Below are 27,070 nucleotides of genomic sequence, written 5' to 3'. Positions count from 1 at the left end.
TAGACTTAACTACAGTATTGAATTTAAAAACCCACCATTTTTTTAATGCAAGTTTCATCACACTACAACGTCGCTACAGGAGATTGAACCTGGAAAACTACTTCCAGGTATTCCCCCCCCCCCCCCCCCCCCATATGCCAGCTTTTCCCATTTTTAATTTTATTTTGAAAGCTGATCTAAAATTTGCCAACCCACTTTTGTTGAAGACTAACATTTACTCACTGAGAAGCATGCAGTTTACTTTTTTGGGCCAAAATCCATGTTTTACAAACCCTCCCTTTGCAAATCCAGTCCATGTTTTATAAGTCCAGTCCATTCTGCTGCATGTTTCACCCTGTTTTTGTGGATCACATTACAATGATCCAATCACTGTGTCAACTGCCGGCCTGGAGGCATAACTAAAGTCACGAGAGCACGATTAATATAATTCACGATAATTTCAGGGGCCAATATCATAATTTTCGCGTAGTCTGAGATCTACTTTGTACACGAACACAAACAAACCAAAATACTGGTGACCAGTCTCCTTGCGGCTTTCTCAGCTTCCTTCTGTACTCGGTTGAATAATGGCGGCAATACTGAGATGTTCTCGTGATTCTCTTCTGGGAGCACGTCATGTTTTGCGGCCTTTAGTTTCTTCTCCTTCGTTTGAACTTCATAAGAAGCAAAAGAACTGTAAGTATTGATATTTTATGGTTTTGTGTTTTTTATATGTAGAAAAAGGGAAGAAATGTTCGAAGCACGTGTGTGCTTCCCAAGCCAAGCACCCCTCATAAGCTTTATCATATAATAAGGCAATCTCTTGAATTCTTTCGTAGTTTGCCACGGTGGACATGCAGCAAAAATAAAAGTTGATGGTCCTGTTGTTGAGATGGACGGCGACGAAATGACTCGCGTGATATGGACGATGATCAAGGACAAGGTAAGCTTGCATGACACTAACAAAGGGACCCTTATTCAATTATAACAAGAAAACTACAACCTAATGCATGAGACAGCTTCATCTCAATCTGTTAAAATTTAACGTACACGTTGAGAAGGTTTTTTATATTTGAGTTTCAGAAGTTCCGTAATATTGTTTTAGTAAAGAAATTCCGTCACACTCAACCTATATATACAACATGAAAATTCCGATTCGATGTTAAGGTGGCTCTATGGAGTAATCATTGGCACGCGAAAGTGTTTATTTTGAAATCAGCTTTTTTTTGTTCCTTTCTACTCCCAGTTTAGTCATACCAATCAAATGTAATAAGCTATGGCAAACTTGTGTTCTTCAACAATTTCTGTTAAAACAATTACTAACAGTTAATTATATTAGTTCAGTAATCAGGTTAGGCTCATAGTACTTTTTTTATTTTTTTTTGTTACTTTCCAGTTGATTAAACCATATCTAGATTTGGACATTAAATACTTTGATCTTGGACTACCAAATCGAGACAAAACAGATGATAAAGTGACAGTAGAAGCTGCTGAAGCCATAAAACATTACAGTGTTGGAATTAAATGTGCCACTATCACTCCAGATGAGGAACGGGTCAAAGGTATTTGAGAAAGTTGAGTTCACTGTTATATTTTCACAATTTGTTGAGATAAAACATAATTGATATCTATATTTCTCTTTTTGATTTTGTTTGGTTTGGTTATTTTGGACAGCTGACTTCAGTCTTGAAGTTAGCACAAAATACAAAAACAGCATATAGCATTTGGTAAATTTCCTGCACAAGTTTACCCCCCTGCCCCCCCCCCCCTTCCTCCCCCTGCTCAAATGAGAGTCCACTGTACTCTTAACCTGCTAATAATATAATTATTAATGGTTGACCACCTCTCAAGATTGTTTCGTTGATGTATGATTTATAGAATTCAATTTGAAGAAGATGTGGCGTAGTCCCAATGGCACAATTCGTAATATCTTGGGTGGTACTGTATTCCGAGAGCCAATAATTTGCCAAAAAGTTCCCAGACTGGTTCCTGGATGGGTGAAGCCAATTGTGATTGGAAGACATGCTCATGGTGATCAGGTATAACCACAGGCAGACAAGTCTCTGTGTTTGAGGCCGCATGACGTAAGTGTCATGGTACGCGCTATTTGATCTGATAAGTTCATTAACCTCGGCTTGAGTCAACTGATCGTGAGAAATCCTCCATAAAATACTGAATTTTGCATCTTTTAAAATAAATAAAATAATAATAAATAATTTATTTTAAGAGGAGGCCTCCAATCACCTAGGGGGTGGTTTTCAGGAGGGTCCTAGGTTTAGGCAGTCTAGGTAGGTATCCATGTCTAGTGTTGTAGCCATGTAAACTTCTTAATGTCGATTTAAAACTTTCAAAATGTTGCGGAATGTCTCCGCAACATTTGGTCAACTGTAAGTCAGATAAATAAAGTTCACTCAACTTTTATCGTTTGTGTCAAAATTATTTCGCGATATAAACTAGAAATAGGCTTCTCGAGGCTCTTTTCAATGCTTTTCCCTCGCACAATTGAACTCACAGTTATGCACATAGCCTATTTCTAGTTTCTATCGCGAAATTTGACTTCTGAATATAATTAATTTGGATTTGATATCGGCGTTATGATGGCGATTTCGCAGCGAACTTGGAGCAGCGGCTTTTGGCATGTTAGAACAGAGCGATTGCGGCGATTTTTGGCACAGATCTGTGAAAATTACCTGCCTTTAACTTGCCCGATGCTGGATGGCAAGCAACGCATGGAATTGGAGAAATCGTGCAAAATCTGGGAGGCCGTTGGTCTCGGCGGGCCATCGAAGTTGCCTGCCGTGTCTTTTTTTCTTACTTACATGTATGTTGGGGGCGGTGACGACTAGCAAGGAATTAACGGCCTCAAAACCCCATAAAATCACAAAAGATCACACAAACGATAAAAGGTAGTGAACATTATTTATCTCGCTTACAGTTGATTCAAGGCGAGGTCAATGAACTTATCAGATCAAATAGCGCGTACCGTGACACTTACGTCATGCGGCCTCAAACACAGAGACTTGTCTGCCTGTGGTATAACAATCATAATAAACTCAGCAGTTCTCAGATTTTACATTGAGTAAACATTCACAATGGAAAAATCTTTGCTTTCAAAATCTCAGAAAATCTTTAAAAAGATTTCATTATTATAATTATTAAAAATCTTTCCAGAAACCTTTGCACCTGAAAAAGTTTAATGCCAAACAACTTTGTCAATTAGTCACCAAAGGGGTTGTTACACCATATGGAGAAAATAATATTTTGATGCTCACAATAAAACTGATATAAAATGATCTTTTTAAACCCAGTACCGTGCCAGAGATTTTGTGGTCAATGGACCAGGAGTGTTTGAGATCTCTTACAATCCAGCTGATGGGAGTGGGAAGCTCACTACTGAGGTGTTTGAGTTTACAGGCACTGGAGGTGTAACCATGGGCATGTACAACACTGATGAGGTAAGGATAAACAGCTTTTAATAGTTTATTTGTGTTACTAGTGAAAAGGTGACAATTACACAAGTTCTCAAGCTCTCTTGTCCATAGGCGTACGGGCACCTTCGGACCTGGGGGGGCGGAGCAACCTTGTTGCCCGAAAAAAAAATTGGCATGGGTTGAAAGCCAAATAAAGAGGCATATATAATATGCAAAACAAAACGTGCATTGAAATAGTTTTGAAAAAAGCTTGCCCGTTTGCTAAAAGGAAACGATAGTACTTTAATTAATTTCGTGGCATTGCCCGAAGGTGTCAATGCACACAATTGTAACAGCTTTGTTTCAAGGTCTTACACTGGGTCCACCGCGCGCAAACGCTCAAGCTATGGAAAAGCTGATTGTACCTGATAAAACTGAGGGGTCACACAGAATTTTCGAGGAAAATCGAACATGATGGTAGCAATTTGCGAGAAGAAACGAAAGCAAATGAATGAGAAATTTGGACTTTTGAACCACAAAGCTCGGTATATTTCCAATACTTTCGTTTTGAACGTAATTTTGAGATTTGTCGGCTTATTTTCTATTTTTTGCTAGGCTTATTGCCCGAATTCTAAGCATTTTGCCCGAAAAATTTCGGCACTGGGGGGGCTGCAGCCCCCCTCGCCCCCTCCCCGCCCCGTACGCCTATGCTCTTGTCTTGAATAAGGCATTAGATTGTTTTCTATAGACAGATTTAATTTTGAGATTACTGATTTCAAAATGGGTTGTGAACAGAAAGCCATGCTCCCCAGTTTTGATAACACTAATTTGATGAGTTCAAGTTTTAGCTTGGTCGATCATACACTGCTCTGGCCTGAAAAATTTAATTTAATTATTCATCAAGCATTCTCAAATAATATGCAGTAATGTTTTACAAAAATAAACTTGGAATTCAGTAGTCCCATCTTTTTCAATGAGTTCCATGATTTAAAGAAAACAATTGAGTGACTAAATTAGGTACTATACTTCACTATCAAATAAATCAAACCAGTGTTCGTGTATTATTCCAATTGGTGTGCAATTTCTGAATTTATTATTGAGGGGAACATATTGCTATGTACAGACACTGCATGTTAGCAGATCTTGACACAAAATATATTTGGTAAAATATAGGTTATGCCAATGCAGCATGTTCTTCATGTAGATGTTTGCCCCTCTTCCCCCACAAGCTAGAGTTTATACAATAGCAAATTAGCTCCCATCACACAACAGTCAAAATTGACCATCCAGAAAAGGAGAGAAGGATAGGTGTCTTGTTTTTTTAGAGCTTTATAGCAAGGCACCCAAAAGTGTGACCACTTTTAATTTATTCACATTCTTTCGTGCAGATTTAATTCAATCAGAAGTCAACTGCAAGCTATCCATGGCTTTTGATTGGATTAAATCTGCACTAAAGAATGTGAATAAATTAAAAGTGGTCACACTTTTGGGCGCCTTGCTGTAACTGAACCTGCATGATTAATTTTTAGTCCATTAGGGATTTTGCTCACAGCTGCTTCCAATATGCATTGGGTAAGGAATGGCCACTGTACATGAGTACAAAGAACACTATCCTCAAGAAATATGATGGCAGATTTAAGGACATCTTTGAAGAGATTTATTTAAGGTAATAAACTTTGAAAATATTTTTTGTGTGTCTCTGTTGGGTTTGATTTAAACGTTTTCAGAATGTGAGAGCATTTTCACACATAATTTGTTGTGGCAACTTTATTGCTATTCTCAAACAATTAAAATTCTGTTCTTTCTTAAAACGAAGTTCTTTTTTACGCAAAAAAAAAAATTGCAGGAGCTCAATGTGGTGGCCTTCAGTTGTTGTTTGTCACTGTGATCATACAATTTTTCCTGAGGTGGTTGGGGTGCTATTTTATGAAGGGGACAAGGATGTTTGTGAAGGAGAGCAATCTGGGTATGACGTCTTGGTAGGTTTTAACTGGCAGTAAATTGGACACATCTCTTACATTAATTTTAATATACCTTAACTGGGATTTTTGTTAACTTTAAAATTTTAGGAGTTATAAAGAACAATTCAAGGAGCATGGAATCTGGTATGAGCACAGACTAATTGATGACATGGTAGGTCAAACAATAAACTTAAAGCATTTTGCCACTCACTTTGCCTGAAAATATTTTTCTCTTTTTGTTTGAATCATTGTTTTAATTTATCCCAAAAAAAACCATTTCATTTCTTGCAATGACCTGTCAAGCGACCATGACAGTAAACATTCACTTGCCAGCAAAATATTTTTTAAGTTTAGCAGATGATTTTATTTCCAAGTATACTGAATTTCACAGCAGTTTCCAAATCGCTAATGCAAGTTAGATTTGAAATACGATAGCTTGTTTCTACTACACAGCTACTACCCCGGTATATGCAAATTTGACATTACTCCGTCAGCTGTCGCTTCTAGTTTTTTCACGTAGATATTTCTATTGTTTTCCCCAACAATATAACACATAGAAAACTTAGAGCAATGAATAACAAAGAACTGCCTATGTGCGTATATGCGTATATTTTAAACTGAGTTTGCAATGGACGCTCATTCTACTGTACTGTACATGTTGTATTGTATTATCGGAATGCACCATAAAGGCTATCAATTAAGAAACTCAACTTATTGCACACAAATCAAAAAATCTCGATGATTTGGTAAGTGCAGAATGCAATATGGAACAATTGAAAGTATGATGTTTTATATATGTTCGTGTTTATTTGCTTTACTTTACTTTCGGAAAAACTGTTCACAGGCTACTTGTATTCTTTCCTAGGTGTTCCTTACGTTAATCTTTGCAAACGTAACACGACACTTTCGTTCGTTTGTAACAAAATACTTTTGTTTTCCTTGAAAATGCCGTAACATGAAACTCTTGTTTTTTGTTTGTTTTACGGCGACATCGATGACATTTGTTTAATTTAATTAAGTTACGGTTTAAACTGCACGAAAGACGATTCTCAAAACTAAAGAACAAATCTAATCAAAAAACATCTTTTTCGAAAGGGTTTTTAAAACGCAGTACAGCTAGGATATTTGTTTCCTGGTTATCAGGTGTTCACGCCGAAAATCCCGGTGCAAGTTTTTGCATACCTAATTACGATTTACGAAAGCGCTGTGAACACGTCACACGCTCACTCAAGCATGAAGCCGAGAAGCACGTAGTGTGAAGATTTCTTTCAAGAAATGTCGGAACCGTCACGAAAGCATGTTCAAACACTAAAGCGGCAGAGGTTTTACAAAATAAAACGGAGGTTAGTTCAACCGATGGAGAACAAATAAAAGGAAAGGAAGTGACGGATGTAACATGATATTGTTGTTTTTTTCTCGCAGATCGCTGTGATGCCTTTTAAGTCTAATTAAATTAACGCCACGGATTCTACAGGAATTCAACCGCATTGAAAAGCACACCACGTTAGGCTTTAATACAAAATTTCTAAACACGTCACTGTTATTTTAATTTTCGATAGCTTGAATTTCAGTTTGTTATTGAAACAGCAAACGAGATACTTTTGTTTTTGTCAAAAACATGTAACATACTTTTGTTTTTGTCAAAAACGGATGTAACATGATGTTTATGGTAACGTGATTTATTTTCTGCAAAGAAGGCGACATTGATTATAACACAGATGTTATCAGGTTATCAATTAATTATGAGATGCTAGATCACCTTTTCTAAGAAAACAGCATTGCCATATCAAGAAATATTTCACATGATCTGCTATGACGCCTTACTGTCTAATTCAATTAATTTGTGGTTTTAACTTGGGGCCACGGAGTCTACACGAATCCTTCTGCAGAAGAAAAACGCAATGTTCGTGATGAAGACTGATCTGCGCATGCGTTTAGCACAAAGTATTTTTTCCAGAAAGAATTGTACCACAAGGAGAGCATAGTGCTTTCTGAAACAAATATATAACTTGAGTTCTTCAATTGTAAGTATCGTAATGGACTCCCCGATTTACCAAGGGCACACGGTCAGGTGCTCTCCATCCCCTCCCCCCTTTACAGAAATAATTAATTAATTGATATTAATTAATTAATTGGTGATTAAAAGTTTACACCGCGTTAGCGGTTTAGTGGCTTAGTGGTTTAGTGGTTTAGTGGTTTAGGGGTTTAGGGGTTTAGCAAACGCCAACCCACCAAACCATCACAATAGTGCATTCTGCACTAAAAATGATTACCGTAAAAACTCGTGTATAAGCCGCACTCGTAGGTAAGCCGCACCCCCAAATTTAAAGCATGATTTTGAGAAAAAAAATAAAACCTGGCGGAAAAATGCCCAGTTGATTGTGAAAAAATGCTGGATTATGAGGAAATTTCAACAATCAATAAAGCTAAAGTTGATTCCTTGAGCCTTTCCGATCGATGTGCAGGATGTACTATAAACACATAAATGGAAAACACTTCAGTCTTACCCAGAATTTTAGAACTTTATAGAATAAACATCATTTCTGCCAACTTTAACATTTTTGATCTTTTTCTGCCATTCGTTGACAGGTATTTCTTCATTCATCGCAGTTTTTACCGAATGGTAATGAGGTTATGTTATGGGCCGCATTTTCTCACTCGAACACTCACTCACTCGATTCTGATATCAAACCGCAATTAATTTAGCATTAAAACGAGAAACGTGCTGACAGAAAGGTCCTTTAAACGCATTCAGCACATGTCAATCAAATCTCAACCTCGTTCCAGGGTCTCTCTCTTTCAGGGAACTAAATTGAATTTCACAAAACAAATCGAAAGAGGATCACTTCCACTTATCCTCTGGTGATAAAAGAGAAAAGAATTCGCTCAACGAAGCCTCAGAGCATAGGCTATCAATTACCCATTCACGTAAGAAAACATTCAAAGACGCGTTTTAGTAAACACAACATTCATGCACGTTTTTTTTTCGCGTCACATCATCTTCGTGTCACATCATCCGTTCTTCATCGTTTTGAGTCGTGCAGAAATGCGCATCTTTCTCTCAAATTTTAATGGCTGCTTAAAATAACGCTATACGTGCTGGCAGAAAAGTAAACATATTCACAAAACAAATTTACTTAATGCTAAAAAGGATCAAAGGTTACACTTAAATATTTTTTGTGATAAAATAGAATTCGCGCTACGAAGCCTGAGAGCACGAACCATCAATGACGCAATTCCCATGGAAATTCACAGGGAAATAAAGTGAGATTGTGTTACATTATTGAACGCTTATTTGAAGAAAAAAACTATCAATGACCCATTCACGCAAGAAAACATTCGAAGGCAAATTAAGTGAGATTGTGACATTACTGATAGCACCAATGAACTACATATAGTTACGCTTAAAAACTGTTAAAATTATTACGCTCGCCTTGTGACGTGTTTTAGTCAACACAACATCCACGGCACGTTTTTGTTTCGCGTCACGTCACCTCGTGTCACGTCATCCGTTTTTCATCTTTTTGACTCGAGCAGATACACGAAGTGCTCGGGCGTATCTTTTCTCTCAATTTTTTTTCGCTGCTCAAAAATAACGCTATACGTGCTGACAGAAAAGTAAACATATTCACAAAACAAATTTACTTAATGCTTAAAAGGATCAAAGGTAATACACTAACCGGTAAATATTTTGGTTGTGAAAACTGAATAGCGCTACGACCCCTGAAAGCACGAGCCATCAATGTCGCAACTCACGTGGAAAAATAAAGCAAAGTGAGATTGCTTTACTTTATTGGACACTTATTTAGAAAAAATGCGGAGGTCGGCACTTCATCCATCGAATTACCATGAGGTTGCTCGAAGAGCCTTTGATTACATTAAATTTTGCACCTGATTTTGCGCTGTGTTCGTGAAAGCGTTCGTAGCTTAGTAACCAGGCACTAGTATCCAGGCCCATCGCCAAGAGACACGTGGAACGCCTGGGGGTTTAAAATTATTCACGGACGAAAAGCGTGGTTTTCGTCGCTGTTTTGAGAGGAAAAACTTTTTCAAAATGATCAGTCTCCTTGTTATTTTTGTTTGTGAGGATAGTAAAGAGCTGCTTTGTCGCTTATATGGAGCAATTTTTCAGTTTTATGCGCAAAAATGCGCAGAAGATGCAGAGGATGCAGTGTGAGCGATTTATGCAGATTTATGTGGACCCGCACGGCCGCACCACCGCATCCTGTCAGATGCCCTGTAAAATTGCATGCAATGGTCTCGTAGATAAGCCGCACCCACGATTTTGAGCCCAAAATTTCGGCAAAAAAGTGCGGCTTATACACGAGTTTTTACGGTAAGTTATGAAGGACAGCTCTAACGTGGATTAGTAGTAGACACTTGTTTTAGATCAAAAGATTGCAAGCTTCACTAGCAGAATTAGCTTCATTCTAATGTGAACTGTTTTTTAGGTGGCATATGCTCTGAAGTCACCTGGTGGATTTGTTTGGGCTGCAAAGAATTATGATGGAGATGTCCAGTCTGATACTCTTGCCCAAGGTAATATGATTCATTTTATTAATCAAGTTCGATTGTTTCAGTAGTTCAATAGTGTCACAATGTGCTTGGAATTGTTTTCAAGTTCTCCTGAGAGGAGTCGTGCCTATGTCTTTACACACTTCAGTCAGATGCTCTACCACTGAGCTACAGGACACTTAGGGATGTGACAAACTTTCTGCATATTGCCAGGATAAGGGACGATTAGTTTTCTTTATGAAAGAATTGATAGTATACGTTATGATGTGAAAGATGTTAATAAGTCAGTGACACTTGTTGTTAGTTGGTAATGTCTGCGTGATTGTATCTGCTGTAGGGTTTGGATCTCTTGGTCTTATGACAAGTGTGCTTGTATGTGGTGATGGCAAGACAATTGAGGCAGAGGCTGCTCATGGTACTGTTACAAGACATTACAGAGAATACCAAAAGGTAAAAAGTTTTTGTTTGCCTTGGAGGCTCACAAACATTGAGATTCCACTGTATAAATACAGAATTAATTGCTTACAGATTGAGATTTAAAAAACTCAGTAAGGTTTAACAGGGTTAGGCACTATTATCCCCCAAATTAGCAGTAAGAATGGGCTGATAGAAAATACAAACTTAAACAAAATCTTATATTCAGGACTTACTAAGTTAGTAAGTAACAGTTTAAGGTGGCTCGTGGTTAAGACATAATAATTTCTTATCTTAGGCATTCTATTGCAGCCACAGCAATAATGTTCAGGAAAAACTGTTAGCACTCTGTAAAAAGGAGAGGCAAAGAAATGCTCAAACGGATGTAAAAAGCAATCTCACACATGCACAGATAGACTGCAAAACAGTCGTTTTTTAAGACACGAAGCGCCAATCGTCTTGCGAATCTCAGTCACACGCCTGCTGGGCGGGCATGGCGAGAAAAAACATCTCTCCCCAGTCACACTCACAGTTTTGACATTGGCCTTTAGACCTTTCACTCTCGTTCGAAGACCGAGAGCAGTCGCAAAAGATAAGACTGTTTTGCAGTCTTATGCACAGACCGTGACACTGTCTCCGGCTGTTGTTGTGATCATACTTATTACTTCATCTTGTATTACACAGTTTTGTGAGTTCGTTTTGTCCTGCACTATAGTTTGTCAATGTACTGAAAGGTGTTCATGGTGTTTATCTCTCTGGATTTGTAGGGCAATGAAACAAGTACCAACCCCATTGCCAGTATCTTTGCATGGACTCAAGGTCTGCGTCACAGAGCGAGACTTGACAAGAATGCTGAACTTAAAAAGTATGTGCTGAAAGTCTCATCAAAATGTAGTCACATGTAACAGGACAATTTCACAACACATGTGCAGATTTTCACCGAAATGTGAAACGTTTGGGCTGAATATTAAAGTTTGATTCGACAAATTCAGTTCATGATGATGTTGAATAGTGAGCACTGCCAAATTTGTTTTGAGGCTGTGTGGATCATGCTGTGACACTGATGGGCCCGGAAAACACGGCATGAGTTTTATTCTCAACTCAAAATTTTTTAGTTTTGAGAAATCTAACTTATGTCAGCATTAAAATAACATACAGTTAGAAATACTCTCTAAAGAGAAGAGACTCAAGCCGATTTGAAAAGCAATCTCACACATGCATGCGCAGACCATGACACTGTCTCTTTAATTTGTTGATTAAAACATAAAAATTACACAAGTTGAACATTCAAAATATGTTTTACAGTTAATTTTATGTTCAGTTGATCAACACTGTAGTATTTTTCTTCAGATTCTGCAAGGCTCTGGAGAAGGCGTGTGTTGATGCTGTTGATTCTGGTCATATGACTAAAGATCTTGCTGCTTGCATCTACGGACTTAGCAAGTAAGTTGGAAATGAAACAAGTTTTTTTTTTTAAAAAAAGTTCCTGTTTTACAGAATTTCAGAATGGGCACACTATCCCACACTCCACTGTCAGAGCTCTTTCAGGCTAGTTACTATTCATTATGTTGTGTGGCTAAAAATAAAATGTGAAGACACTTTACTCTGACACTGCTGTTACAGAATAAACAATCTTGATTGACAGTTGTCTAGACATTGTTAAAATTACATGATCGTTAGCTAAGTAAATGAATAGTATTGAAAATTACGGACAGAATAAAATAGATTGTTGAAGTGGAGAGATTGTACGAGTGTAACGAAATAATGTTGGTAAGATACAGTCCTCTCTTTGATTGCGGACCAGCTGCAGCGCCGGGATAATTTTTTGTACAACTGCCTCTCACCTCACACGGCAGGTTTCTTTTACAGGACACAGGTCACGGGTCACAGGTCACAGTTTCTACAGCGCATTATTCTGCTAAGTGAACAACAGTCAAACTCATCGAAGCGTTTTTAAAATTGGTTTCGTTAGCAGATTGAATAATCCAATATTCAAATGAGCCGGATTTTGATAATAAACGAATGTTGATTGGAGTTATGAACGAAAGCCTCGCCATACATACATAGGAAACAGGTAGATTGTGATATCAAAGATAAACGTGGCACTTTCGCCCTAAACTGAAGTCAACAAAGTTGGTCACCCGACTTTGCTTGTCAAATCAAGTAGGCGAACTCCTGAGCGTTTCACAGTGGCGTTTTTCCATCAACAGCAATGGGCCAACGAAAATTGGAAGAAGAAAGCTTTAAAAGTAGTGTGATCGACTATTTTTTAATAACGTGATGAACAAGAAATGGATTCATAGCTGGAAGCGTGATTTGTTTTGAAGGACTGTGAGACGTTGCGCTCGAGTGATCATAAGTTGAACTGGTGAAAAAATAATAAGTTTTATTCCACGGTCACAACTTTTAACTGGCACAGATTAAACCCTAGTGCAGTCCAGCTATCAAAAAAGGACTCTGCTTTGCTGACCGTCGCAATAAACACAAAAATAAGAGATTATGTTCAGTGAGTTGTAGTGTTTCTGAGTACACTGCTTCGTTTGAAATGTAATTTTTTCCGTAAAAGATTGATAAACAGTTAAGTTTCATTCGGTAAAAACAAAGAAAAATCTTAAAATATCTTTACTGTTTAAAACGTTAGATTTGACAAAATTTATGACAGGATAAATTTAATTTACTCGGCGGATAAAACGCTTAGGAATGCGATAGTTGACGTTGTCTTTTCGTTCCAAAATCGAGTGTCACGTGTATCTTTGGTGTTGCACTCAACCTGTTTCCTTTGTATGTATAGCATGGCTTTTGTATATTTATCCAATCAACATTCGTTTATTAAATCCAGGCTCATTTGAATATTGCATTATCCATTTCACGAATGGATTTTTCAAACTGCTAACGAAACCAATTTAAAAAATGCTTCGGTAAGTTTAACTGTTGTTCACTTAGCAGTATCATGTACAATAAAAAATTGTGACCCGTGACCTGTGACCCGGGACCTGTGACCTGTAAAAGAAACCTGCCGACCGGTACCTGTTAATTCAATAACGGGGGGAGGGGGGGACCCTGCGATCGACTAGTATCCTGATCCCCCCCAAAAACACACATGGCCATGCAGAAAGACGTTTAAAATAAATATCCCGCTTAGCTCTCACGGGGAACAATCAAATTGGGGCTCAAAGTTGTTTTTCTGTTGTTTCTAGCGTGAAGCGAGATCAGTACTGCTCCACCGAAGAATACTTTGACGCTGTTGAGAAGCAACTTCACGTCCTTTATCAGTCCTCTTGATATCCTTTGCAAGCTTCGGGTCGTGCTGAATGAGAGTAACTATGTGATGCTCAGTTTGCCTTGAAAATTCTGCTGATCGCTCCAACACAAGGCAACGGTCGATACGGCTGTGATGACTGTGTCCAATTTGATGTAGCATCTGTGTTTATAGCAAGCACATGCATATTAGATATGCGGTGTAACATGATTGTTGCTAACGTATTGTTCACTAATGAACTGAAAAAAATGTCATATATTAATCTAGTGTGCTAAGCTTTAGCTTGTAGTTAGGTCCTTTTACAATTCTGTTGATTTTACAATTAGGGCGAGTGTAATAGTGGCGTGGTTCTGATGTTTGTTCAATTAGCAGCATAACAAGAAATAAAGTTACTTTTATGTCAAGACAACAAGTGACTGCCTTGTGATTTCTGACAATTTTTTTTCTCTTTTCATAAATTAATTTTTTTTATTTTAATATAAAAATAAATATAAAAAAAAAATATATATTTTTTTTGGGGGGGTTAGAAGGCCCCCGAAAAAAAAAAAAAAAAAAAAAAAAAAAAAAAAAAAAAAAAATTTAGGGGAAAAAAAAAAATAATATGGGAAAGGTGAAAACAGCGAATAGCGACAAACTGTAAAATGAATTAAATGGGCAATTGCAATATTTGCACCTTATTTTCGTTATGATTTTTGCGCATGTGCTTGCAGAATATGTCACACTTGCTTTCTCTCACTGGTTGTTTAAAAACTTCTAATCCAAAAAAACTGTTCAACCCAAAGTTTCCAAGTCAAGTATACCAAATACTTTGACTTGAAGAACCTTTGAAAGATTGAAGAGTAACAAGACAAATTCAAGGTCAATGTGCGTGAGGAAGAAGTTAACCTCAATTTCTTAAATAACATTTCTCTAAAAAGAGCGTGGCCAGCAACACTTATGGAATATGTTTTGTCTAAATGTTATCAATGTGCCCCGTTTTACGACAAGCACCGACTAGAAGGTATATTTTGTGCTTCAATTCCTTAAATTTCCTCCGATTATCCCTACGAAGGGCATGGCTGGCAACACCGTAAGCATAACTTTGGGGTGCGAAAACAAAACCCTCTGGCCATGAAGATAGATAAACTTACGTCCACGAGGCAGATTTTGAACCATTCTCGTCCCCAAAACCACTTGTCCCTCTTATTAGGCGACAGAGCCTGGGGCACGAGGAACAAGTGGCTCTGGGGACTCATGGTTTGATTGGCTAGATTTTTAACAAAGAATTTAAATCTAGCCAAACAAAACAACAGTAGTAAAATCCCTTGCGGCTACAATTGGTATACAACTGTTTTTTTCTGCGAAAAAAAAAACGGTTTTCCCTGATGGTGCACCCCCTCCTAAGGAAAATCCTGGATCCGCCCCTGATAAATGATAACATGTCTGTTTGGTTCGCCAGGGTGATGGGGGACGACACTGTCAGTTGTGGGTGAAACATGGTGGGAAAGAAACGCTAAGTGAAAGTAATGATGGCGAAGCCCTGTGAACTTGGGCCATCACCGGCAAAAAAAGGCGCGAAAATCCAAGTGGATGAAGTCACATGTTTTCCTCTCAAAAGGCTGTGTCACAAACTTGTTCAGCTTTCCCACCTAAGTCCAGCTTCATCTCCACTTGTGTAACATTGATCGTTAAACCCTTTTGTGAAACCAGTAACAAGTGCAACACGGGATAAAAAAAAATTCCGGGAGATAGAGCAACTATCACTGTGAGATTGTTATAATTTTTATTGAAAGGGTTTTTTATTTTCTTTAATTTAAGTTATTAAAAAATACTTACAAAAGAAGAACTGTTGTGTGCGGATTTATCTAGTGACGGACATACTGGAATTTTTTCACCCCTCATTCCCCCCTCCAATATCTTGTCTTACAGGGCGCTAAACGTTTTGGAGCGCTGTTCCTGAGAGGTTTTGAAAACGTCTGCAGTTTCCAATCGATCTGCTGCAAACGTCTGGGTAGTTTTGGGGCTGAAAATACTGGCGGAAGCCGGATGTTAACGACATTGAAGTGTTCAGTGGGCGAAAGGCCACACATTTAATAATTCTCCTGCGAAATCACGTGAAATATATGATATCACCTGATAGCTCACAGTTCAAATTTTTAAGCCGGTTTTTTCTCTTCTCTTCATTTTGGAGGTTAAAATGGAACGAAATGACCCAAACTTCGGAATTCTCAACTGCGGAATTTTACCAATTTTTTAAGTTTGCATCTATCAGTTTGATCACAATTGAGATATTACAACAGAGTTGTGTGGCATTTTTGACTTACGAGAATTTACCAGTTTCGTAAACGTATACCGTAAATCCGTTGCCCCCCCGGTTATGGCCCTCCCTGGACACCCGGTTGCCCCCGTCTCCGAGCGTCGCGGGCTGTTGCTTTGTGCGTCTCGTCTCCCCCCGGCCGCGCGCCCCCCCCTCCTCCCCCCCTGCCCCCCAATCCTCGGTGTTGCCCGCAATCTACGGTACGTCAGAAAGGTTTCGGTCCGGTTAGTCTTAGGGTTAGGTTAGGGAGGGAATACAGTGTAATTCAAGAGAAAACACATGGGGGATGCTCGGTTAACGCAGAAAGGAACGCACAGGGCTGTGTATGCCCAGGCCTAGGTGACAGCCAACGTTGGGTGTTGGCCAAAGTTTGAAGATTGAGAAATGTGGGAGTCGGCCTGGGGATAGTTTTAGGGTTAGGGAGTAACTGCCTGCGAATACAGCCGCCTCTCATTCGTAGTGCGGGAGCAATGAGAGGCGGCTGCTCGCGGCTAGGGATTAACAAAGAGAAACTACTGGGGAGCACATGGATCGAGGCTGGAAAGCAGTTAGGAATGGGGAAAAATCGGTGAATGTACAGAATGTGCGAGGGAAGCGCGATTAAAGAATAGAATATCATCCGTCAAAAAAATACGATCGCGAGGGTTTTCGCAAAAGTTGAACACAACAGAACGCATTGATGTCTATGACGGGGAATGATATCGACGAAATAATCGCTTTATTAAATCAGTGGTACTTTGGTATGATACTTTGTCAGAGACATGCACCTAAATTAATTGGTCTCATCTACTCGTTTGAACAATTAGTCTAACGACACAGGGCTGTCACAGGACGGCCCACACTGTATGTACATGATGTACATAATATACTGTTTAAATAATCTGTTTCTTGTTATTTCTAAAATTACGAACATATTTACAAATCTGTCTGGAAGGTTGAAGCTTTGGCTTTGGCTAGTCAAGTCTATAAACCAACCAGTTATACAAATGTCCGCCTGAGAAGGGACGAAAACATTTTTGCTGAAGCTACTTGTCCGTTGATAATAGCACATGGGGTCCAAGCGCAACACACTTGATCGTCCAATTTTCCTTAAATGAAGGCACAGTTATAGTCTTCCGAAACTTAGGATTTCCTCTTCTTCCAAGGAACCTCTATAGTGCTATCTTCGTTTCGGAAAGAACTGTTCCAGGACTGACTCGTAAATGGAGGACAGAGGCGTCAGCTGTCGGCTTGAAGTACTGCCATCTGACAAGGAAATGAATTATTACTAGTAGTGTAAAATTCCTTTCAAGCCATTCTCCAATTAGTTCCCAATTTGGAAAATCAGATTCAAATTCCTCTGACAGCCAAACTAGACGCCGTAGACGAGATCATCATTCGAGCCAAGTTTGACAGTCGTTATTTTTATTATCCAAAACTTCAGAATTTTATTGCGTTTCTTACTATTTTAGTATATAGATTAGTATAAGAATAGTCTTAGTTTACGTAGTTTATAGAAATAATGTTACGAGTTTGATAGCGTATATATTTATTGATCATGGAGCTCAAGAAAATCAAGATGTTTCACGACTTGTGTCTAAATCAGTTGACAAGATGACCATGAAAAATGCCACTCAATGAGTATTTTCACGAAGATTTAATATGTCAATTTGCTTTTGGATTTTGATCAAATAATGATCGCATCATTTGGTTAGATTTTAATTAAGGGAATTTCAAATCTAGCCAATCAAATAAACCGTTTAAAACTCCCATATAACCAAAGGGAGTTTAAAACAGTTCATTTAATTGGCTGCTTCTTTTGTTTAATTCCAGCCAATCAAATCATGTGTCCCAGAGACACTTGTTTCTCATGCACAGTTTCCACAGGTTAAGCGGGACAAGCTGCTCTGAAGAGGAGAATGATCCTTCCCATTTTTCATGCTGCTTCCAAATTTCCAGGCTATACTAACTAGTTCTTTACATACCCTTGTCGTTGTTGGCAATATCTACTTGGGTCTCTTCATTTCCACAACTGTCTTTCCTCTGAGTAACAGTATGAGTCTGGTCTCCAATTCTTCGTGTTATAGTTACCTACAAAGAATTAACCAACATAACACGTCTTTTAAATAATGACCCTGCATTTTTGTACATTGTTACTAATGGCTGCATAATGTGCACATTTATGAACATAATTGAAAACAAAATCATCGGTTATTATGACTGAACGTTTGACTGACTGTTAAAGTGAACGTGAACTGAGCAACTTTTACCGAATCAGGTTAGCAACAGTTTCATTAGCCTGTTTACAGCCGTTCCGCTCCGCTGAAATAATTTGGAACGCCACAAGCTATCGCCCGCATAAATTAAAGGCAATTTCAATAGGTTTAATGAATGGTTTTTGTGTAAAGGGCCAAACAGATCATTTTCCACACATTCCGGGAAAACCGCCCGCAAAGGAACACGATCAAGAACGCTATAACACAGACGTCCCCTCCGCGATTTTTTTGAGCGGAGCGGGACGGCTGTACACAGGCTACAGTTTCATAAATGATAAGGTCTCTTACTGGCAATAAATTCCGGTTTATTCCAGACTAGACACTCCGTTTAAACATGGAATAATCCAATCTTATTTGTGGAAAAATCCAAGCCATGAATTCTTGAAGCGCAGAGCTGTTTTTCTAGAGTGGCAGCTTGGCTACTCTCCTCGATACTTGTGTCAGCTCATCGCAGTCATCATCCACCACACTTGTTTATTTTTATAATCTGGTCTCTGCATGATCTTTTTCATCTTTCTATAAACTCCTTGACTGAATTTCTGTAATGTCAATCTTAAAATGCCGACAGGCTTTAAATCATGTACAGCAAATACACATTTTAATTTATTACGATCATTTTACCTCTTCCTTCCCACTAGAGTCCCTCCTTGTTGTCCTTTTTTCAGTTACCTTTCCACAGAATAATAAGAGTTACCACTTATTGAAGAACTTAAAACTTACCTAACTAAAAAAATAAACTAGGCATAGGTGACAAGTAATGGGTTCCCCTCGTGTTCATATTTGTTGTTGTTGTTTCCTTTGCTTCCTTTCTTCTTTGCTGATTTTGTCTTTTTCTTAACAAATGCATTGTTTGCCAAATTAGTGTCAACACTTTTTTTATATGTGGCTGTGGTCTTGTGAAGGGACTCCAACAATAGGTATATGTTCTTTTCAACTTGTTTATTTTCAATGCCTCAGTATAGTTTTGACATTATTTCACTGAACTAAGTGACCTGATCATGGGTATTGTTGCCAATCTTTTCCATTGCTGAGTTCTTTAGTGCCGATTTCCATGTGGGATTACAAAAAAAGTGCTCAGTGCAGCCCAAGGATTCCAAGGGCGCCTCCTTCTCCAAAACTATGCAGCCTGCAAAGCAGTCGTAAAAAGCGGGAGGGGAAGGGGAGCTCAATCCTTCTACTAGCCCCTCCACCTTTTTATGCCTAAAACTAAAAGGTTAACAACACTGCAATGGACTTCACAGTTAGTGTTTGTTGTGATTCAATCAGAGAGGAACACCACAATGTACTTAATATGTAGACCAGCATTCAAATTATCCTCACCCCATTTGAATCCACAATAGTTACACTTGAAAAAGACGAGGATGATGAAAAGCGTGGATTCTGCTGTGGCCTTTGGCTGTCATCTTTTTTAGTTAAGATGTCATCCAAGCTGTGAGTTCCCATTTTGACTTCACTGTCAAGGTCTTCGGGAAACAGAAGAGGAAAGACGAATTGCGGTTGTTTCGCCTACGAGAGGTTTCGCTAACGACCAGTTCGCTAACGACTTAGGTTGATTCGCCTACATCTCAAGTTGTTTTGCTAACGTATAAAGTAAGTGCCCAAACGTCTCTTTTAGTTCTTTTACAGAAGAGCAAAGCTTCTTCATCAAGAGAAGAGAAACGCTGAAATAATTTGAAATCAAGAGAATGTTGATCAGTCTTTAATGAAGTATTAATAAAGCCTTCTAGTCCTCTTCCGCACAAACGTGAAGACACACTTAGCTATGTTTTAAATTGTCTTAGTGTTGCGTCGGTGAATAAGAATTTGGTGGCATCGTCAAAATCAGCGTATGAAAGGAGTCTTCAATGCGGATTGATTTGGTATTGGAATGTTCTAATACTATACTTTAAAATGTGAATCTTCATAATATGTTAGCAAAACGACCTACAGCTCGTAAGCGAAACGACTTCAGCCATAGGCGAATCGACCTAACTCGTTAGCGAACTGGTCGTTAGCAATACCACTCGTAGGCAAAACGACCAGATACCGGAAAGACACCAAAAGCCTGTGGGGGGTAAGCCCTATAATGGCCTATATGGGGAGGCTCCGCCCGAAAGGGGTACCTTTTTCAGGCTTCAGGTATATAAAAGGATAGGGATTTCACGAGTTTAAGTATATGAAAGGGTATAGAAATCTGTTATTTGGCTATTTAAAAGGGCCTTTAATTAAACTATTTCAACAGACGCAATTTATGGCTGTACTATTTTAATTTATTAAGCGCTATATAAAAATGACAAGAAAACGTCCTATTTTAAGTCCACGCCATGTATCTTAGGTATATGAAAGGGGTACCTTTTTTTAGTTAAAGTAATACGAAAGGGGTACAATTTCTGTCAAAAATGGTATATAAAAGGGTAAGGGGTTAGAACTTGGGGCGGAGCCTCCCCGTATAAAACTTTTTTGAGTACCCCCCCCCCCCCGGGACCAAAAGAGATAAAAAAGAGAAATGGATGAATGTTAAAGGCAATAATGGATAATAATAGAATTTGGAGTTAGTTTTCTAAAATTCTCTCTTACAACTGTAAACGTTGTGCTCAGTGCCATTGCTACCAATAGGAATAGGGGAATTATATTGCAGGTCTAAAGGTTATAAAGCAATCTAGTGATAAGCAATCTAGTGTAGGGCAAGTGGCTATGAGTGGAAAGGTGAAACTTTATGGTATGGTTTTGCGGTGACGTGTGCATATCTGCATGAGGCATCTTGATATATTGAGAAGAGACTAAATGACACAAAATTCCTTCAAGATAAACAACAGAGCTTCTAATACAAATTGTCCAAAGAGCGAGGGTTGTTACTTTATTTGGTTTTGGCAGGTTCCAGATTTAAGCCATGATGAAGTGGTTGCTAGTTGAGCTGAGTACCTACATGGGGTTCATACCCACCTCTATCCACTCTTTCGTCAGGGCAACTCAATCCACCAAATGGTAATCTCCACAAATCACCAAACTAAAACAATAACCATACAATCACTTAAAGTGTCATCTCACATCACAACTAATTTTTGCCCAGCAAAAAAATTCATGTACTTAGGCAATCAAAATTGTTTGATTTGGTTAGGTCTTGTTTTCTAAATGTCTTAATTTTATTGTTAAACACTCCTTGCCTTTCATTCATGACTGTGAATATGGCAGCCTATGATATTTACCCAGAAGCAATGCCAGGGCAACTCACTCACTTTTCTTGTGCATGCATGCGTTTCTAGTTGTTTCTAACCATTATGCTAAAAAAAGATTCATGTAGTATGCTGTTGGATATTAATTATACCTGAAGTTAGCTGTCATGTTAGCTTTTTTACAAAGATTTTCTCAGTGTCGTAAAGCTTTCTTACAAGAAATTTTCAAAAATTTCGCACTTGGCATGCACTATTCAGAATTATTGGTATAAGTGAAGAATGGCTCCCAGAATAACCTGTCGGCCAACAGTTGGCCATTTGAGAGCTGACTGTTGGTCCTTTGTTGGCCGACTGTTGGCCGTTTGTCTGCCAACTGTTGGCTGACAAACCATATTAGTTTTAGCAACACAAAAGGCCTAGGATTAATTTCCATATTATTGGGAAGGAGATACAGAAGATTGTGTGAGGCTTTCATTAGTGTAGGGTCACCAAAGGTGTCGTGTAAATTAGTCTGAATCAAATCAACAGCACTTTGAAATTAATATTATCAGTGAAGGATAAACAAGGATTTCAGATCCTCCATCCTTTCAATAAATATCCTGGGAAATGATGTACCTGACTCAGCCTGAAACCTCCGTTCACCAGCTACAATCAAACACACTTTGCTGATGCTATAAGCATGCACGCTCTTACACAGATTTCAGATCTATAGTTCACCTTTTTAAATACAATCTGATCAAGAAACTGTAATAGCGGGTTGGCCTTCTGAAACAGTCTTAAAAGTTATGAAATAAACAGCCTTTTTCACTTCTCAAATTCATAAAGTACACCAGTCTCTCCTGAACCGTTACCTCTGTTTAACTGCTAGCAATACCAGTTTGCTGATGCTCTAAGCTGAGAAAGATGATTCACACTTGACAATCAAAGATGGTGAACCAAAGTAACACAAGTTTACCAGAAACCCAGGGCGGCGCGCGCACCGCCCCGGCGGCGCGGCCACGTGCACAATGTGCTGCGCCACCGAACTGAATATTTGTTCGGCGGTTCCAGAAGAAAGGAGAAACAATATCAGCTTGTTCAAAACGCATCGGGAGCTGGGGGTGTGGTGATGTTGATCGTTGGGGTGTGCAGCGCTGTCGCGATCATGGGAGTTACACGTCAACCCTTTGGGCTGAGTTACTTACCAGTGAAAATGGAGGAAACAAAGGAGAGCCCTCTGACTGGTTACCATTTTGCTAAAATAAGATTTTAAATAATTATGATTGAAATATAGATTTATTTAGCAGGCACAACTTTTGTATTGTGAACTTGTCAGGGGCACCCACATTTCAAATCTTCGGGCGGGCGCCGTCCCCTTCCTGTCAGGTGCTCCGTCACCAGCCCTTCCGCGGCATCACTCAACCCCCGCCCCTGACTGTATAAACCTTGGTATGATGGGTAATTATTCCAGAAAATAGCTTTATAGCCTACCATGGGTGGCACATTCCCCCCCCCCCCCTCGCCTCTCACTTCTTCTCTCTCTTCTCTCCCTCCTTCCCTCACAGGGCTAAAAATTAACTTCAGCGCTTGGTCCCCCCTTAAGCAGGTATTCCTGAATTCTTGTAGCCCTCAAAATTCCTCTACTACCACAAAGAAGTAAATGCCCCTAAATGCCCCTAAGCTACAACGTTTAACTTTAACTACAACACTAACTTAGTTCACTATTAACTACAACACTAACTTTAACTACCTGGTGAAAAGTAAGTCTACTATTGAGCAGTGTTGACTGATTTTGCTGACCCATGTTTGAAAAAATATTGCATACAGCTCTGGGTTAGCATGGAGTCACGTGTCAAAGTGGATAAGGGGTTGGACAGCAAATCCAAAGGTTGAGAGTTCAAATCCAGTGCAGGTTAGTAAAAAGAAAAAAAAATAGATGATAGTACTAAATTAAAGGGAGGGGACTACGGAAGGTAGAAGAACTGCAGCTATACAATGGAAGTTCACCTCCGTCTTAGAAGACCTAGACTTTGCAGACGACATCACTTTGTTGTCGTCCAGGTACGTCGACATAAGAGATAACACCAGCAGACTAGTTAGCCATTATGAGGCTGCAAGAGTTCGTCTTAAGATCAATGCAAAGATTAGTCAAAAGTCATGCAAGTAAATGCCAGAAACGAGCAAGGAATTAGAGATTAATGGTGAGCAGGTAGATGAGGTGGAAGAGTTTGTGTACTTAAGTGCACAAAAATATTAAACTAGATATACCGGTAAATTTAAACCATGGCACACATATTGTGGGCTATAATTAATCCTAAAGTATAAAATACCTGATCTTTAAAGTTGTCACTGTCCAGAGATGATTCAGGTCCCCTCAGCATTCTGTCCCTAAGAGATCCAGAGTGACTAGAAAAGTTTTCTTGAGGTATGTCTGATGATGATTCAGGTGGTAGGTCTAAGGTAGGGAGACCTGGTTATAAGGAGCAAAGAAATTTCAAAATAGTTTGTCAAATATGATAGCTCTGCCAGGTTGGCGTTGAGTCCTGAAAGGACTGTACTCGCTCTCCCAGATGATCACAAAAAACAAACTATTGATACTCCTGGATTCAAACCATTAACTATAAAACAACAACTACAACGACAACCTTTTATCGGATTTCTTATTAACCAAAATTTTTCTCCACCCCTTGGTAGCTAGTGCAATGGCATAAGATGTTTGTGTTTACAAGTTTCAAACAGTACAACTCCAAAGTATATGTAAGTTACCAACCCTTATCTCCTTTCTCATTTGTGTTAAATCTCAAGCAATGAAACTGAATCTCAAATGAGCAAAATAGATACTGTTTACTTAGGCTAACAGAATATTTTAAGGTATCAGTGTACCCCAAATGACCATCCTGCGTTGGAGCTGCCATACCGTCTGGTAGTTAAGGCAAATCCTAGCAAAGTATATATTTTCTGAAAGCTTAGGAATTGTAGATTACGGACATATATTTATTTTAAGTAAAAATATTAATGTTATCCAAAAAGAGCGTGTTTTTTTCCAGAAGTACCGAGGCTCATAGATCGGGTTCGTTTCCGGACAGATTTGAGTGGGAAAAAGCGATTAGCATCGCTATGTGTTCTTCACACATTTCTCTAAGAAACTGTGTCGGGGAATATTGATTACTTGTCTGGTTTGTTTTTGACACGTAGTTAAACTTTAAGAGTGTAAAGAACAACTATTCTCTGTGTTAAAACAGCCATAACTTTTGAAAGAGGAAAAAAGTTAAAATTCGCCGACACAGTTTTGTTGCTCAATTATCGGGCAACATTCTTGCCAAATTTCAGCGAAAATTGTTGAAACCCCATTGAAAACGAACTTAAAATGTGCACCTCTCTCTTCGAAAATTTGTTTACGAGATACGAAAGAAAATGTATTTTGGGGCGTTCTTCCGCTTTAATGAGATTAATTACACAAGACGTGTGAAAATGATCACGCGTTGAGTGATAGAATGAAGGTTCATTTTACTTTAACAATAGAACCTGTTCAAAGCGGTGTCAAATGTTGCTTCTGGTCGGAAACAGTCTGTTGCATAATTTTATTTCTACCGCTCGCTTTATAATGATTTTCGTCTCACTGCAACAGTTTTACAAATGTTAAATCTAAAACAACAAAAACGTGGAGTCGCAAGCATTCTAAAGGTCCTAAAGTAAGCCGAGGAACTGGTCGTGACGCCGGGTCGTGGCGTTACCGCTTCAAGCGGCAAAAAATAATTCGCTGTTGCTATCTACTAGTGCATCTGCCAAATCCTTTGTCTTTTCCCGTTGTTGCAGCATTCTTCGAACATGAGAAAGGAATGGGAAAATGTTTCTTCTTTCACGTCTGAAAAACTATGCATTTTACCAGCGAGAAACACCCAAAGCATCTCGTCGAAAACCAAGACTGTGATAATCACGCAACGGTAGATCTCCGCGCTTCTTTAGACTTGTAACCTGTTGACAGCTATCAATATCAAATAATTAATGGCAAGAAAAGTTTTTCGTTCATAACTTTGTGTAGAGTCAATCTTTTTCCGTGCTCTTTTTTTTGAATGAAAGGTCTTAATGAGATCTACCCGAAAATACCAAAATATAATTTTCTTTAAAATGGTCAATTTTGGGGTACACTGATACCTTAATGTAGGCAAACCTTGGGTTGGTGGGTTGAAATCAAATGAAAATCCTCTGAACATGCTCTGAAACATCTGTTCAAACTCTTGAAGGAAATCTCCCTCTCCAAACTGAAAATACTCTTCATGATCTCCTTGCTCTGGAGGATGACCTTCAGCAAATATTCTCCATTGTTCATGACTTGTTGGAGGCTCTGAATGCCAATGTGGATCTGGTCTTCTTCCATAGAGGTTTTCAAGATCCTCTTGAATATCTCTATAATTATTGTGGGAAGTAATGTAGACCAAATGTTCATCATCAGAGATGTAAACTATGATATGGCTATCCAATGAGTATATATTAAACAGAACAAAATAATGTCGGAAAAAATCAGATGCCCTGAGCAGGATTCGAACCCATGACACCCCGATCTCATGGAAGGTGCTGATCTACTGATCTACCGAGGCAACCACAGTGGAGTGAGTCAAATATTATTTTGTAGCCTGCAGAACAGGCGGATTATTTTTCTCGCAAAATCCCCTCGAAAAATAATCCGTGTGTTCTGCAGGCTAAATATTTGCTACAAAGGAAACATAGATTACCAGACATTATTTTGCTCCCAGACCTCTCGGACTGGAAATTACCTCTGTTGATCGTCGAGACGCATGCCAGACCAGTTACTACGGATATATACTGATTGATCAAAGTGAGGTTTACAATGTCACATAAATTATGGGCCACTGGGTCCTGCTGATGTTTTGCTGAACAGAACTACAGAATTTAAGACTAAACAACAGCAAGCAAGAAACGATTTTGAGATAAAAACACAAAGTTTTAAGTTTGAAATAAATGTTTCGAATGGAACTGCAATCTTTGACACCTGCTGTACAAGCTCTATTAGAGGGACCTGAAGGGGTAAAATGGGAACTGGGATTTGGGCAAAGTTTCACTGGGAAAACAAGATTTGGGTCACTGGGACTGGGAATTATAAACAATGGAACTGGGTCTGGGATTTGCAAAAACAATAGGCTGGGAAATGTTCTTAGAGTTCATAAAATGACACTTCAAGATAACAAGTCTTGAAGAAAATGTGATCAGAAGTGAAGTGATTGAAAAGTCAATGATTTGTGACTGATTGAGACAGACTGTTTGCTTTTCTTGTACTTTCATTTCACATCTGATTGGTGTCAACACAATTGACATGTAAAATCTAATCAAAGTGTTCATGGCTCTTTAACTTTCATAGTAACACAGTCACCAATAAAAGACATAAAAACTAGAACCGGAACTGCTGCAACCTTCAAGACTGCATGACAACTATTTTAGTAATTACCAATATGTGACAATGCCACACACTGACATAGCCACCACTTGTTTGCAGTTTTTTGTTCTTTGTCATTTTTTATTAATAATCAAATTTAAAAAAATGAAAATGCATCGAAAATTAAGTACAAAAGAAACGTTTTCTATTTCTCAAATTGGCAGAAAGAAAAAATTTAGAGCTTATTTTTTGGTGGAAATCTCACCTTCCAGTTGTACCTACTTACCTTGGTAAATTGTTTGTACCAAGTCGTTCTTTTGGAGGCCCAAATATTGATCTAAAAATGTCACTTAAGTTAACCATCACCTGATAATTGAAAGTAATCTTTTTAACTCGCCAGGTTCTGTGTATGAAGTATCAATATTTCGTCATCATTTTGATGAGAGGGACGAGCAGGG

General features: G+C 38.7%; 2 protein-coding genes across 2 annotated transcripts; one reads left to right on the top strand and one right to left on the bottom strand.

Moving 5' to 3' along the window:
* Nucleotides 1–298: 298 nt before the first annotated feature.
* LOC144658479 (isocitrate dehydrogenase [NADP] cytoplasmic-like) lies at nt 299–13,950 on the top strand. The gene is made up of 12 exons (XM_078518901.1): nt 299–675; nt 819–922; nt 1,376–1,541; nt 1,858–2,018; nt 3,288–3,434; nt 4,919–5,055; nt 5,459–5,522; nt 9,802–9,889; nt 10,203–10,315; nt 11,047–11,144; nt 11,630–11,722; nt 13,477–13,950. Exons 1-12 carry the CDS (start codon nt 567–569, stop codon nt 13,559–13,561), a joined length of 1,365 nt encoding a protein of 454 aa, XP_078375027.1. The 5' UTR covers nt 299–566; the 3' UTR covers nt 13,562–13,950.
* A 2,585-nt stretch (nt 13,951–16,535) lies between these two features.
* On the bottom strand, nt 16,536–27,059 carry LOC144658488 (uncharacterized). The gene is made up of 9 exons (XM_078518911.1): nt 26,899–27,059; nt 25,392–25,627; nt 23,551–23,690; nt 22,426–22,476; nt 21,012–21,075; nt 19,410–19,552; nt 18,711–18,758; nt 17,799–17,904; nt 16,536–17,079 (listed from the first exon to the last, which is right to left on the bottom strand). The coding sequence occupies exons 1-9, from the start codon at nt 26,973–26,975 to the stop codon at nt 16,994–16,996; spliced, it is 951 nt and encodes a 316-aa protein (XP_078375037.1). The 5' UTR covers nt 26,976–27,059; the 3' UTR covers nt 16,536–16,993.
* Between the last annotated feature and the right edge of the window lie 11 nt (nt 27,060–27,070).

This window comes from Oculina patagonica, chromosome 1 (assembly GCF_052425735.1).
Source record: "Oculina patagonica isolate OP01 chromosome 1, crgOcupat, whole genome shotgun sequence".
NCBI lineage: Eukaryota > Metazoa > Cnidaria > Anthozoa > Scleractinia > Oculinidae > Oculina > Oculina patagonica.
Note: the sequence above shows the minus strand (reverse complement) of the source record. Positions and strands in the feature narration are given on the sequence as shown.